Source organism: Nerophis lumbriciformis, linkage group LG03, assembly GCF_033978685.3.
Source record: "Nerophis lumbriciformis linkage group LG03, RoL_Nlum_v2.1, whole genome shotgun sequence".
Taxonomy (NCBI): domain Eukaryota; kingdom Metazoa; phylum Chordata; class Actinopteri; order Syngnathiformes; family Syngnathidae; genus Nerophis; species Nerophis lumbriciformis.
The window spans coordinates 37,745,836-37,759,784 of NC_084550.2; the positions used below are offsets into that span (position 1 = coordinate 37,745,836).

General features: G+C 41.3%; 1 protein-coding gene across 2 annotated transcripts in view; it reads right to left on the minus strand.

The window, feature by feature from the left end:
- Window positions 1-13,949, minus strand: part of LOC133584041 (dual specificity calcium/calmodulin-dependent 3',5'-cyclic nucleotide phosphodiesterase 1B-like) — a 120,977-nt gene that overhangs the window by 66,668 nt on the left and 40,360 nt on the right. The window contains exon 2 of one of the 2 annotated variants that reach the window (XM_061937690.1): window positions 8,198-8,311. In XM_061937690.1, coding sequence (XP_061793674.1) covers window positions 8,198-8,311 — 114 coding nt within the window. Of the gene's footprint in view, window positions 1-3,924; window positions 4,001-8,197; window positions 8,312-13,949 lie in introns of those variants that run through there. The other variant, XM_061937691.1, reaches the window with a different exon arrangement.

Below are 13,949 nucleotides of genomic sequence, written 5' to 3' on the forward strand. Positions count from 1 at the left end.
ATTGTTGAATATTCTACATTGTCGACAGCCGGAAGGAGATTATCATCTATGAAAAAATAGTCAATCCTTGAAAAAGTTTTATGAACCTGGGAGTAAAAAGAGAATTGTTTTTTATCTGGGTAAAGAAAACGCCACGGGTCCACACCTCCTATTTGACCCATGAGTTTTGAAATTGTTTTGGCCATTTTTAATGGGGGGCCCTGCCTTGGACTAGATTTGTCTAGCAACGGGTCTATTGCACAGTTCAGGTCCCCCCCCAATATTAAACGATGGGAACTGAGGTCTGGCAAAAATGAAAACACTTTCCTAATAAATGCTTCATCATCCCAATTGGGTGCATAAAGGTTGGCCAGGACAACAGACATATTATTAAGAGAACCTGAGACTATTACAAAACGACCTTGATGGTCAGTTATGACATTTGTTGGGCTAAATTGGGTTCTTTTGTGTATTAAAATAGCTGTACCCCTTGCTTTACTGCTAAAATTTGAGTGAAAAGATTGTCCAACCCATGAGGCCTTTAATCTATGGTGATCCTTAGTGGTCAGATGAGTCTCTTGTAGGAAAGCAATTTCAGTTTTAAGGTGTTTTAAATGGGAAAATACTCTACCTCTTTTGACTGGGCCGTTGATCCCTTTAACGTTCCAAGAAACAAATCTCAAGCAAGATAACCCTTTTTTGTTTGTATTAGCCATAATCACATTTGTAAAAAATATGGTGAGATGACACAATGCCTTGTAGAAGGAAGTGGTATTAACATACAGACAGGACTGAAAGAAAAAACAAATTTGTAGGACCTAACACACAAAAACCCCAAAACAAAACCCATAGAAACGAGGAACAAATAAACCCTCCTAAACCACCCTAAGCTTGTCCTAAGAACTAGAACTAGCAGCGGGACTCCATAAACTCTATTACTTCCGTACGACATTAATCCGTGAACTAATATCACCGAGCAGATAGGGCTCCTTTATCTGCAAATGTGTCTATAATGTACAGTGGGTGCCACTTAAATAGAAATAAGCACCATATTGGCAACAGAATTATATATAGAAAATAATAATGGGGAAAAAATAAATAAATAAATGATGATAATAATAATAATAATAATAATAACACAAGTAGCCCCTGGTAAGTGTCAGTTTCAAACTGGAAAAATTAGAGAAAGTAGAGAAATAAAAATATCAATTTACAATATTTAAGTAAGTCATAACTTTTAAGAAAGAGGGAAAGAAGGAAAAACAAATAAAAAGGAAAAAAAAAAAAGAAGGAAAGAGGAGAAAAAAAAAGAAAGAAAAAAGGTTGCAGTGCAGAAATTGACCGACAGTTATAACCATACCTCAAATAAGTTGCACAACAGGATGATTAGTTGCCTGCAGGCCTGGATAAACAATGTCCATTGTTTTTCTGACGCACCCGTTAATGTCCTCTTCAACGTATTTTTGGCCTGAAACGTCTTCCATACAAAGTCATCTTCCACTAACCTGTGGGAGCGATGCGTTCGTCGTAGAAGTCCTGGGCTTTTTGTGGAGAATCAAAGTACAAGTTTTCATTTCTGAAGGAGACCTGGAGACGGGCAGGGTGCAGCAAGCGGAATTTAATTCCTCTCAGGTAGAGCGCATTTTTGATGGGGTTGAAAGCAGCTCGTTTCTTGGCCAAAGCAGGGCTGATGTCCGGGTAAACTCTCAGCTCGGTGCCGCGGTAATCCAATTTATGTTGTCTGGCCCATCTGAGTACTTTTTCTTTCTCTTGGAAACGGAGGAATTTAACGATGAAAGTCCGCGGTTTTCCGGCGCCAGCATCTAGTGGTCTGGGACCGAGGGAGCGGTGAGCTCTCTCTATCTCCGGTGGGCTGGTGAAAACATCAGGACCCGTTATCGCCATTAGTAAGTCCGACGCAAATTTGGTCGGATCTTGTTATTTCTCGCTTCCCTCTGGGATGTTGATAATCCTCAAATTAGAGCGGCGGGACCGATTCTCGAGGTCGTCCACTCGTTCCAGGAGCACCGTAGTTTGGGACTGTAAAGACTCCACAGCGGCTTCCATCTCGGTGAGTTTTTCAAAGTTTTCACCCACTGTGACTTCGGTTTTAGTCAGACGGCTGTTAAATGACGTCACCTGTTGTCCTAATAAATCGACTGACAGCTTCAGGGACTCAGTCGACTGTTGAATCAGAAAAGCCATGTCCGCCTTGAAGCTATCTCGCTGTTTATTGAGGAGAGCCTCAATGTCGTTCTTGGTGACTGGGTCAGATTGACCCTCGAGTTCGGCTCTCTTGTCTTCTGACCCTGAAGCTGCTGCTGCGGCCGCCATGTTAGCTAGCTTAGCTGAGACGCTCGCTGCTCGAGTTGTTGTTGTTGTCGGTTTTGTCTTCGAGTTGCTCATTATGTCACAATAACCACACTATTTCGCACAAAAATAAGGGATGCGTCAGCCAGAAAAAAACACCGTAAAGTAGTTAGACTTTAAAGAGTAAATGAAAAGTTTGACCGGAGCCCTCCTCTCGCACGTCTGCCCTCTACCTCATCAAACCGGAATCAATCATTGGTACTTTAAATTAACTTTAACTTTACACATACAAACTGTAGCACACAAAAAAGCACATTTAATAAAAAAAACTTTATTATGGTCTTACCTTTACTTAGAAATTAAGTCCATGCGCCACAAATAAAGCCCTCACTTAAACTTTCCACGTGCAAGATTGAATCTATTTAAAAAAGTGTAACCGAGGGTTTATAAATGTCGCCTATACTGTATGAAACTACAAAATAACAAACACGGAGGCTCCAGTTTACACGAGGACCACTTTATTTACCTTCTTTCAAAAACCTCCGCAACGTGACATCACTTCCGCTCTTAGCGCCTTCAAAATAAGAGCTCAAGGCATATACTGTATAACAGCGCATAACAGGAACTTAACATCACAAAGAGGAAAGCCCATAAAAATAGGTTACAAAAGTTATTTAATAAGAAGAAAAATTATTTCATAAGAAGCCAAAAAGTGTAAAAACAATAATATTCGTGTTGGAGGAGTTGTGAATTAGATACACCTGCAGTCTGCAGGTGTACCTAATGTTGTGTCCCTGCAGTCATTCACAACTCCTCCAACACGAACATTATTGTTTTTGCACTTTTTGGCTTCTTATGAAATAATTTTTTTAAATAGATTCAATCTTGCACGTGGAAAGTTTAAGTGTGGGCTTTAGTTGATATAACAATTCTACGGCGGGGGTGCAGGAGGCGAGCCTCAGCCAGTGTGTCTTTTGCAGCAGTTTTATGATCGCTCAGCACAAGAAATACGTTACACACATACAGTTGTTGACAAAATACACTGTACATTATATACCTCAGCTAACTAAACTATGGAAATGTATAATATAGTTCATATAGCAATACAGTCTCACTGCACAGCAGGCCAGCAGTCAGCCGAGTCCGGAATCCATGTTGCGGCACTGAGTGACGTGCCTCAACTGGCTGCTGTTCACCGCACCGTCTCTTCTCAGTATTTGAACGGCAAATGTGAAAATTCAGCGATTATGAATAAAAATAATCTAAAACTGGTGAAGTTAAATGGAAAATAACTTTATAGTATAATCACTGGATACATATAACAATTTAATTAAAAAAAAAATATTTTTACATTTTTTTTCTTTCCATGATGGCAGGTGAGGCACCTGCCTCTAGTGACTGCACGTCACTGATATATATAAATAAACAGAGTTAAACGACATTCCTGTTGTCTGTGCCGTCTTCTTCCACCGTACAAACCGTAACATTCACAGCATAAAAAGTGCAAACATGAATTGTAGATGAGACTAACAAATGTAGCAGGAAATCAACTGCAAACAAAATGATCCTTTTTGTCACTGGCTTCACGATCACAGCAGCATGGCACTCGTTATGTCAATCAAATAAGTTACTTACAGATGCACAAATATAGTCCAATTTCCCCAATTAATGCTCAATTTGTGGACCCCATCAGATGTGAAGACATGTGATGTTGTCCCAGTCTCTGTCTGTGTCTTTGTGAGAGTGGCCGTGTTTTGGGCATAGGCTTTGCTCCAGCTCTCAGCCTGGCACGGCTGATCCCAGCTCCCTAATCAACTCACCTGCCTGCCATCAACTCATCACCTGCAGCCTATAAATGTTTGGACTTCACTCTGCGCGCTCATTTCTGCATTTGGGTCCACCAGTTATACCAATCGTGACAGATGTGCCGTCAATATTTTCTTCTCTAAATACCCTAAGTGTCAAATGAAGTGAGGTTGAAGCAAGCCGTAACGCTGTGGTGGTGATGAATGGTTTAACTCATTAAAAATAAATACATTTGACTTTTTTTTTTTCATGATCACTTATATATTTGCCTCTAAACCTTTCTAAATACACTGAAATCTGCACTGATTCAGATAAATAAACAGTAGCCTAATAGGACTCTAGACCAGGGGTCCCCAAACTTTTTGACTTGGGGGCCGCATTGGGTTAAAAAAATTTGGCCGGGGGCGGGGCTGTATATATATATATATATATATATATATATATATATATATATATATATATATATATATACACAAACCCCGTTTCCATATGAGTTGGGAAATTGTGTTGGATGTAAATATAAATGGAATCCATCCATCCATCCATCCATTTTCTACCGCTTATGCCCTTTGGGGTCGGGTGGGCGCTGGAGCCTATCTCAGCTACAATCGGGCGGAAGGCGGGATTAACCCTGGACAAGTCGCCACCAATTCATACTTGCCAACCTTGAGACCTCCGATTTCGGGAGGTGGGGGGAGGGGAGTGGGGGTGGGCGGGGTCGGGGTGGGGCGGGAGCGTGGATAAAAGGGGAGGAGTATATTTACAGCTAGAATTCACCAAGTCAAGTATGTCATATATATATATAGATAATATATATATATATATATATATATATATATGTCTTTTATTTTATATATATATATATATATATATATATATATATATATATATATATATATATATATATATATATATATATATATATATATATATAAAGGGGAGGAGTATATTTACAGCTAGAATTCACCAAGTCAAGTATGTCATATATATATAGATAATATATATATATGTATTTTATTATATATATATGCGTATATATATATATATATATATATATATATATATATATATATATATATATATATATATATATATATATATATATATAAAAATGTGTGTGTATATGTGTAAATAAATGTGTTATGTGTGTGTATATGTGTAAATAAATGAACACTGAAATTCAAGTATTTATTTTATTATATATATATATATATATATATATATATATATAAAATAAATACTTGAATTTCTTATATATATATATATATATATATATATATATATATATATAATAAATACTTGAATTTCAGTGTTCATTTATTTACACATATACACACACATAACACTCATCTACTCATTGTTGAGTTAAGGGTTGAATTGTCCATCCTTGTTCTATTCTCTGTCACTATTTTTCTAACCATGCTGAACACCCTCTCTGATGATGCATTGATGTGTGGCACGCACAAAAGTGCTTTCATCAAATGCACTAGATGGCAGTATTGTCCTGTTTAAGAGTGTCACAACATTCCTGTTTAAGGCAGACGAACTGCTTTACGTATACAAAAAACGTGACTGCTGTTGTTGTGTGTTGTTACAGCGCTGGGAGAACGTTAATGAAACTGCCTAACAATAAACCCACATAAGAAACCAAGAACTGGCCCTCCATCATTCTACAGTTATAACGTGATTGGGCAGGTATGCTGTTTATATTGTCCATGAGGACCTGAGTCCGCCTGAATTTCGGGAGATTTTCGGGAGAAAATTTGTCCCGGGAGGTTTTCGGGAGAGGCGCTGAATTTCGGGAGTCTCCCGGAAAATCTGGGAGGGTTGGCAAGTATGTTTTCAACCCATATTCAGTTGAATATGCTACAAAGACAACATATTTGATGTTCAAACTGATAAACTTTTTTTTTTTTTGCAAATAATCATTAACTTTAGAATTTGATGCCAGCAACACGTGACAAAGAAGTTGGGAGAGGTGGCAATAAATACTGATAAAGTTGAGGAATGCTCATCAAACACTTATTTGGAACATCCCACAGGTGTGCAGGCTAATTGGGAACAGGTGGGTGCCATGATTGGGTGTAAAAACAGCTTCCCAAAAAATGTCTTTCACAAGAAAGGATGGGGCGAGGTTCACCCCTTTGTCCACAACTACGTGAGCAAATAATCAAACAGTTTAAGAACAACGTTTCTCAAAGTGCAATTGCAAGAAATTTAGGGATTTCAACATCTACGGTCCATAACATCATCAAAAGGTTCAGAGAATCTGGCGAAATCACTCCACGTAAGCGGCATGACCGGAAACCAATATTGAATGACCGTGACCTTCGATCCCTCAGACGGCACTGTATCAAAAACCGACATCAATCTCTAAAAGATATCACCACATGGGTGTCAGGCTTGTCCCTGACGGTTTGACTATGTCTTAGTTTTTCCTCTGCATTTGTCTTTTTTTCTTGTCAGCACTCTTATTTTGGTTATTTCCTGATTGTCTCCCTGAGTGCTGTGTCCCCTCAGCTGTGGCTGATTGGCACTGGATCACACCTGGTGTCAATCAGCCAGTTACTATTTAAACCTGCTTTGTCCTCCACTCGGTGGATGGATTATTGTCATTGTCGATGTCACTACTACCTGTCATAATACTTGTCGTTGTAGCTCTGTCTACTTTTGTTCACTCTGGTCATGTCATAGTTCCTTCGTGTCACAGTAAGTGTTTTTGTTTCTTGTCCACAGTTAGCCTTTGTGCTATTTTAGTTCATAGCCAAGTTTGTTCTCCGCCTTGTGCACACCTTTTGTTTGTACCCTTTTGTTTGTTTTTTTGCTATAGTGTTAAATTAAATCATGTTTTCCTGGACAAAGCCTGCCATCTCTGCATCTTGGGGTTCATCACCAACAACAAAATCTGACATAATAATCCAGCCCTGACTGGAGGGGATGGCAGGTTTAAAGCACTCAGGGAGACAATCAGGAAATAACCAAAATAAGAGTGCTGACAGGAAACAAAGACAAATGCAGAGGAAAAACTAAGACATAGTCAAACTGTCAGGGACAAGCCTGACAATGGGTTCAGGAACACTTCAGAAAACCACTGTCACTAAATACAGTTGGTCTCTACATCTGTAAGTGCAAGTTAAAGCTCTACTATGCAAAGCGAAAGCCATTTATCAACAACACCCAGAAACGCCGCCGGCTTCTCTGGGCCCGAGATCATCTAAGATGGACTCATGCAAAGTGGAAAAGTGTTCTGTGGTCTGACGAGTCCACATTTCAAATTGTTTTTGGAAATATTCGACATCGTGTCATCCGGACAACTCATATGGAAACTGGGTTTGTATATATATATATATATATATATATATACATATATATATATATATATATATATGTATATATATATATATATATATATATATATATATATATATGATGTATGTTGGGTCAGGAAAAAACACAGAGGCTATTTCATCCCTACAAGCCTGTTTCGCTCCAGGGGATGTTATATACTTCAATAAAATCCCCTGAAGAGCAGGGAAACCTGTGAAACAGGCTTGTAGGGATGAAATAGCCTCTGTGTTTTTTCCTGACCTAACGTATATTCCACTCTACCCCGGTATTGAGCACTGTATGACGGATAAACCACAGAAACCTCAACTATCTATCTATATATATATATATATATATATATATATATATATATATATATATATATATATATATATATATATTTCAAGCGCGTGACATGCATTTTTAGACAATATGATTTGTCTGATCTGCTAGGAGACACCAAGAGTAACAAACGGTAGAACATGGATTAGAAAGGACAGATTACAAAAATAAAATAAAATACAATTGTTTTCCCGCGGGCCGTATTTTGGACATTGGCAGGCCGTAGTTTGGGAACCCCTGCTCTAGACCATTGCCTGAATCCCGGAAGTGCCTGAATGTGCCTCTTGGTCACGTGATTGCAACCTAGCTATTACAATTAAATTAATAAAATAAATAAACGTACAATTATTGGTTTTAAAAGTTGATGCAATTATAATAAAACGTCTAACAAACAAACACTTTTTAAAGTTTTGATATCTTATTTTTTTCCCACCTTGTTCCATCAAGATAAACGGCCTCTAGTAGTGATGCTGTAACATCCAGGTTCTTCTTGATTTCTTCAAAGTCGACATCTTTCTCCTCCAGCTGCTTCAAGATGCTCCTAAGTCTGGAAAAAACAAAACATTTATAATTATTGATTTGTGATCCTTTCTTTAATTCATGGGATTTAATGTACCATAGATCATATACAGCATAATGGTTTTCAACTAAATGCAAACGTCTGCGAACTCCACAAGAAATATGCTTAAGGTTAGTATTGAGAACCACAGAGTTCCAGGATCAGAATTTGAGAGACTTATTCCCTGAGTTTGTAAACATTGCAATAACAAAAAAAGACCCACAAAAATATTTTGTGATACTAAGAAAAAGAATCATATCAATGTAAACATTATTACAATTTAAGTACGGTACTATACTTGTCATGTCTGTGTGATCATGTTTTTGTTTTGGTCATGTTCGGTTTTGTTTTTGGACTTTTTGTGCACTTTTGTTTTGTCACCATAGCAACCATTAGTTTTCACCTGTCACGTCACGCACCTGTTTCACGTTTTGAGTCACGCACCTGTTTTCGTTAATCATGTCTGTAGTATTTAAGTTCATTGCTTTCAGTTTGTCTTTCTGGTGACATCCCACAATTATGCTCTGCACATTTCTGACACTTGATTTCATGTCCATCGTTCATGCTGCTCCTTTTAGTCCATGCCAAGTAAGTTTTGTTTAATGCTCTCGTCTTTTGGTTTCATAGTTTGTTCTCCGCCACTGTGCGCGCTTTTTGTTTGTACTTTATTTTGATATATTAAATAAATCATGTATTTACATTCCCGTCTCGCCCGAGCCAACTTTCCGTTGCATTCCGGAAAAGCAAACACCCAGGACCAAGTCATGACAATACTAGGTATAATAGGTATGGTTAGCATCGACATCCGGATTGATCATCCTTACTGAATCTTTAGCAAGTAGCTTCTAATCCAATCCAATCCAATCCACTTTATTTATATAGCACATTTAAACAGAGGTGTGGACTCGAGTCACATGACTTGGACTCGAGTCAGACTCGAGTCATGAATTTGATGACTTTAGACTCGACTTGACAAAATGTAAAAAGACTTGCAACTCGACTTAGACTTCAACATCAATGACTTGTGACTTCACTTGGACTTGAGCCTTTTGAATTGACATGACTTGACATGACTTGCTACTTTCCCCAAAACCCAAAGATGAAAAAGTTATTCGGGAGCGCTCCGTATTTTTCATTGTGTACTTGTCTATCAGCGTTGCGTGTGTCAGCTGGTGTGGTCTCAGTACAACAGCCAATCAAATTAGATCTACTTTGTTTTCATCACACAGCATTCATCCAATCAAATTGCAGGACAACCAACGAAGAAGACATGTCCAAACCACACGCCAGTGAACAAAAAATGATACCTAAAATAATTTTGTTTGGGTATAAAAATTACGAGGTGGTCAACACAAAACGGTTTGCAGTATGCAACACATGCGGTTCGAAAATTACTGATGGAGAGGCAACAACTTCCAACTTCGTCCGGCATTTGAAGTTGCACAAAGAACGGTAAGTTTTGAATGTAAGATAACGTTTATTGGCTAAGTAACGTGACTTTTATTTGCTGTGTAGTTAAATCAGTGAGGCTAAACTCACTGCTAACGTTATAACGTTATTGCAAACACGGGAATCTGTTGCAGTTCACTACCTTATTCATACTTTTTGTTCAGTGATTTTTTTTAAGCAGGGTTACGTTAGTCAATATATCACACGTAACGTTAGACGGCGGTCAGCAGCACCGCGTATTTTAGCCACCTAAAAAAAGACAAAAATAGTAAAATAAAGGTCAGTTAAAATGTATACTATATTATGAATATGTGTACCGTTTTAGCTAGCTTTCTGACATACTGTTGGTTGTTTACCTCAGTGGTCCCCAACCACCGGGCCGCGGCCCTGTACTGGTCCGTGGATCGATTGGTATCGGGCCGCACAAGAAATATTTTTTTTTTTTTCTTTTTTTAATTAAATCAACATAAAAAACACAAGATACACTTACAAGTAGTGCACCAACCCAAAAAAACTCTCTCCCCCCTTTTGTTCTGGGCATTGAACATGAAGACTCTTCCTTCACTGTTCCGAGTGGCCATGAGAGTCTTTTTTTTTTTTTTTTTTAATGTCCTGTCCAGCTTCTCAGGCAAATCATATAGTTGATGTAGATGCCCATGTCGGCTGTTCAGATTTACTTTACAAAAGAGAAGTGTAGGATACTTCTCTTGTTGCCTTATTTGTATTTGACTTTATTAAATGTATTTATATTATCATTTAGTGCAGCCGGGCCGGAGCAGGAGGGGATAGAAAGAGAAAAAAAAAGAAGACAGAGGGGGAAATTGTGGGGACAAGAGGGGGATTAGACAGAGAGACAAAAACAACAACAGCAAACAACAACAACAACAACAATAGAGCAACATCAGCAAATATGACATGTACAAATATGATGGTAAAAGTAATAGCAAATAAGCAGTTAGCGAAAAATAAAAAATAATACAGAAATGACAATGAGCATTATTACACTACAAATGGATCAATACAAATACCAATAGAAATAGCGCTATTGATAATGAACAATACCAATAATTTACCTTTATTATCAACAATACAGTTGTTTAAATGCAACAATACATATACGTAATGATAACTTGAGATACGAAAGAATGCAGAAAAATGGAGGGGGAGAAAGAGAAGCAACCTACATTAACCTTGTCGATTGTTATAGTCATAATAGGTTAAGCTTTGTCAGTGTGCCATGTGTTACACCCAGTTTACCCTAGGGCAACAACGTTAATATATGTTTGATGAAACGTGATTATGTGCATGAGTGTAAGTATGCATATGTACTTGTATATGTACAGAATGTGTATATGTGTTTGTACAATGAATGTATATGTACAGAATGTGTATATGTGTTTGTACAGTGAATGTATATGTACAGTATGTGTATGTGTATGTTTGTATATTGAATGTGCGTGTGGATGTACGAACATTAGGTAGGTAAATATGTACTGTATTTGTGTATGTATGTGGGAGCGTAGGTACCTATGTACGTATGTGAGCATATGTGAATTTGCATGTACAATACATTCGACTCCCAGAGTGCGTGGGAGCCAGAGCACGGCCCCATCACCCCCGAGAGCCCAACCCACAAACAGGAGGCGTGGTGCCCAGGGAACCAGGGACCACCGCCCCCACGCAGCCAAGCCGGCCAGCGACAGGAACCCCAGAGCCCGACCCACCGTACCGCCCACAAGGGCCAGCAGCAGGCCGCAGACAGACGCACCCGGCAGAGGACAGGGCACGAGAAAAGCAGGGGACAGCCAGACCCCAAGCCAGCGAGAGACCACACCCCACACGGGCAGAAAGGCGAGACGCCCCGCCCGAGGGACCCAGAGACTCCCCGCAACCGGACGGGAAGACCGCCCCCGCCCCACCGGCAACCGGGCCCCCACGAGCCCACCCCCCACCCCCGGAGAGCGCGGCGAGGCCAGCCCCCGGCCACCCCACCCAAACCGGCCGCCGCAGGACCACCCAGGCACAGGGCCACGGGAACCACCCACCCCACCCGCAGGGACCCCAACGATGGAGATGGAACAACCAGCAACCGCCCCGCCGAGCCCCCCCCCTGAGGGAGGGGAAAATTAAAAAAATAATATTAATAAAATATATTAAAAAATAAATAAATAAATTAATTAATTAATTTAAAAAAAAAAGAATTAAAAGAAGATCACAGACATGCTGACAAACAAGGTCACTACCCCAGCAACTGGCCGACTCGCAGCACCTCGGAATACCTTGCAGCACCAAGCTACCACAATAGACGCAGGGACTAGGCCCAACAGTCCCCAACCAAGACGGGCACCCGGAAGGGATGGACAGCGGGACCCAGGAGCTCCAGACACGCAGTTCGGATGCAGTAGCCTGAGGCGTCGACCCCCGTCTGACAGGCAGGCCCAGAGCGTACCCCCAGAAATATACATACATACATACATATATACATACACATACACACATACACGTATACATACCCACACATACACATATATACATATACATACACATATGTACACATACACATATATAAACATACATACATACACACACATATACATACATATACACAGTTCGTCAGCCCCGACAGCCATCACGCGCGCGCGCTGCCACCAGTCACAACATCAGCCACACCCCTGCACCAGACCCAGCAGCCACGGGCGCCCACACCACAAACAAACGGCAGCAGAAACAGCAGCCGCAATAACCCCAGACAGCCAGCACCAGCCAATCAAATCAAAGCGATCAAAAAAAAACTGCGACCAGCAACCACACGCCACCAGGGCCACGGAGACCAGCCGGCGCCAGCCCGCCGGTCAGCCCGAACGCCAACACGCAAACAAGAGACACCAACAACCCCCCCAACCAAAAGGCCCCCCACCCCAACCCAAACCCGCACAAACACACCACCGCCCAAACAACCGAGACACAGCATCCAGACCAGACACGGGGGCTGCGCCGCCACCACACCAAGTCACCAACAGAGACCCCACAGCGCAAGGTCGGGCCACACGGGCACGGACCCCATCCAACAGGAAGTGAGACCCGCGCGACGCCACACACAAATAAATAATAAGATTAAAAAAATAAAAAAATAAAAAATAAAATAAAATAAAAAATACAATTTAAAAAATAAAATAAAATAAGAATAAGTAAATAATAAAAATAAAAATAATAAATACATTAAAAATAAAAATAAAATAAAAAAATATATAACAATAATAAATGAATAAAAGCCTGGCAGGCCACCAGACCGCAGTCCCCGCCGGCCGACGAGGCAATGAGGGGTGCGCCGAACCCCAAACCCCCCATGCATGTGTACAAGGCCCCCAGAGTGTCTACTGTGTAGTTAAAATTAGGAGGTCAGCCGTTACAGCCGACCTCCAGTCCCTATTGATGTGTGTACTGTAGCGTGAGTGAGATATGTATGCTTGTGGGAACTAATAATGCGATTAAAATTGGGGGACATCAAGGTCATGGTGGGTCCCAACCAAACCAAGCCCCCCAAATCCTAAGTGTCTAATATGCAGCTAAGATTGAGGGATGGACGAGCAGGGGACAAGACAGGAGGACTGGAGCCCCATTGGAGGCATCCTCAACCCCCCGCCATGCCTCCCCGCAGGACAATCCCCAAAGTCCTATATATGTGTGACTGTGTGCGCTATAAGTAGGAGGAGTAGAGGGCCCGGACATCCCCCCAGTCCACGCGGCCGACAACCAGGAACTACGGCCAGGAGGCCGCCACCCCCCGCCACAGCCCGTGACCCACACCAGACCACTTTAACGTGACGCCACGCGAGCCCCTCCCCCCGCCAAACAAAGCCAGCCCCCGCCCGCCCCAACCCAACCCTGCAGAGCCCATACCGGCAACAAAACGCAGAGAAACCGCACAGCCCCCACGCCCAATGCAAACACCGCATCCCGGCCATCCACACAGCAACGTGCCCATACGAGTCCCGGCCAGGGGAAGGAGCCCCCCAACGGGGCAAGAAGCCAATGCATCCCGTCCGCCCGCCAGCCCCCAAACCAGCCGGCAAGCCAACGCCAGCCAGCCCCACAACCCCACAAGCGCACAGACACCAGCCACAGTCCCCCAACCACTCCAACCCAACACAGCGATGCCAACCGCTGGTATCACCGC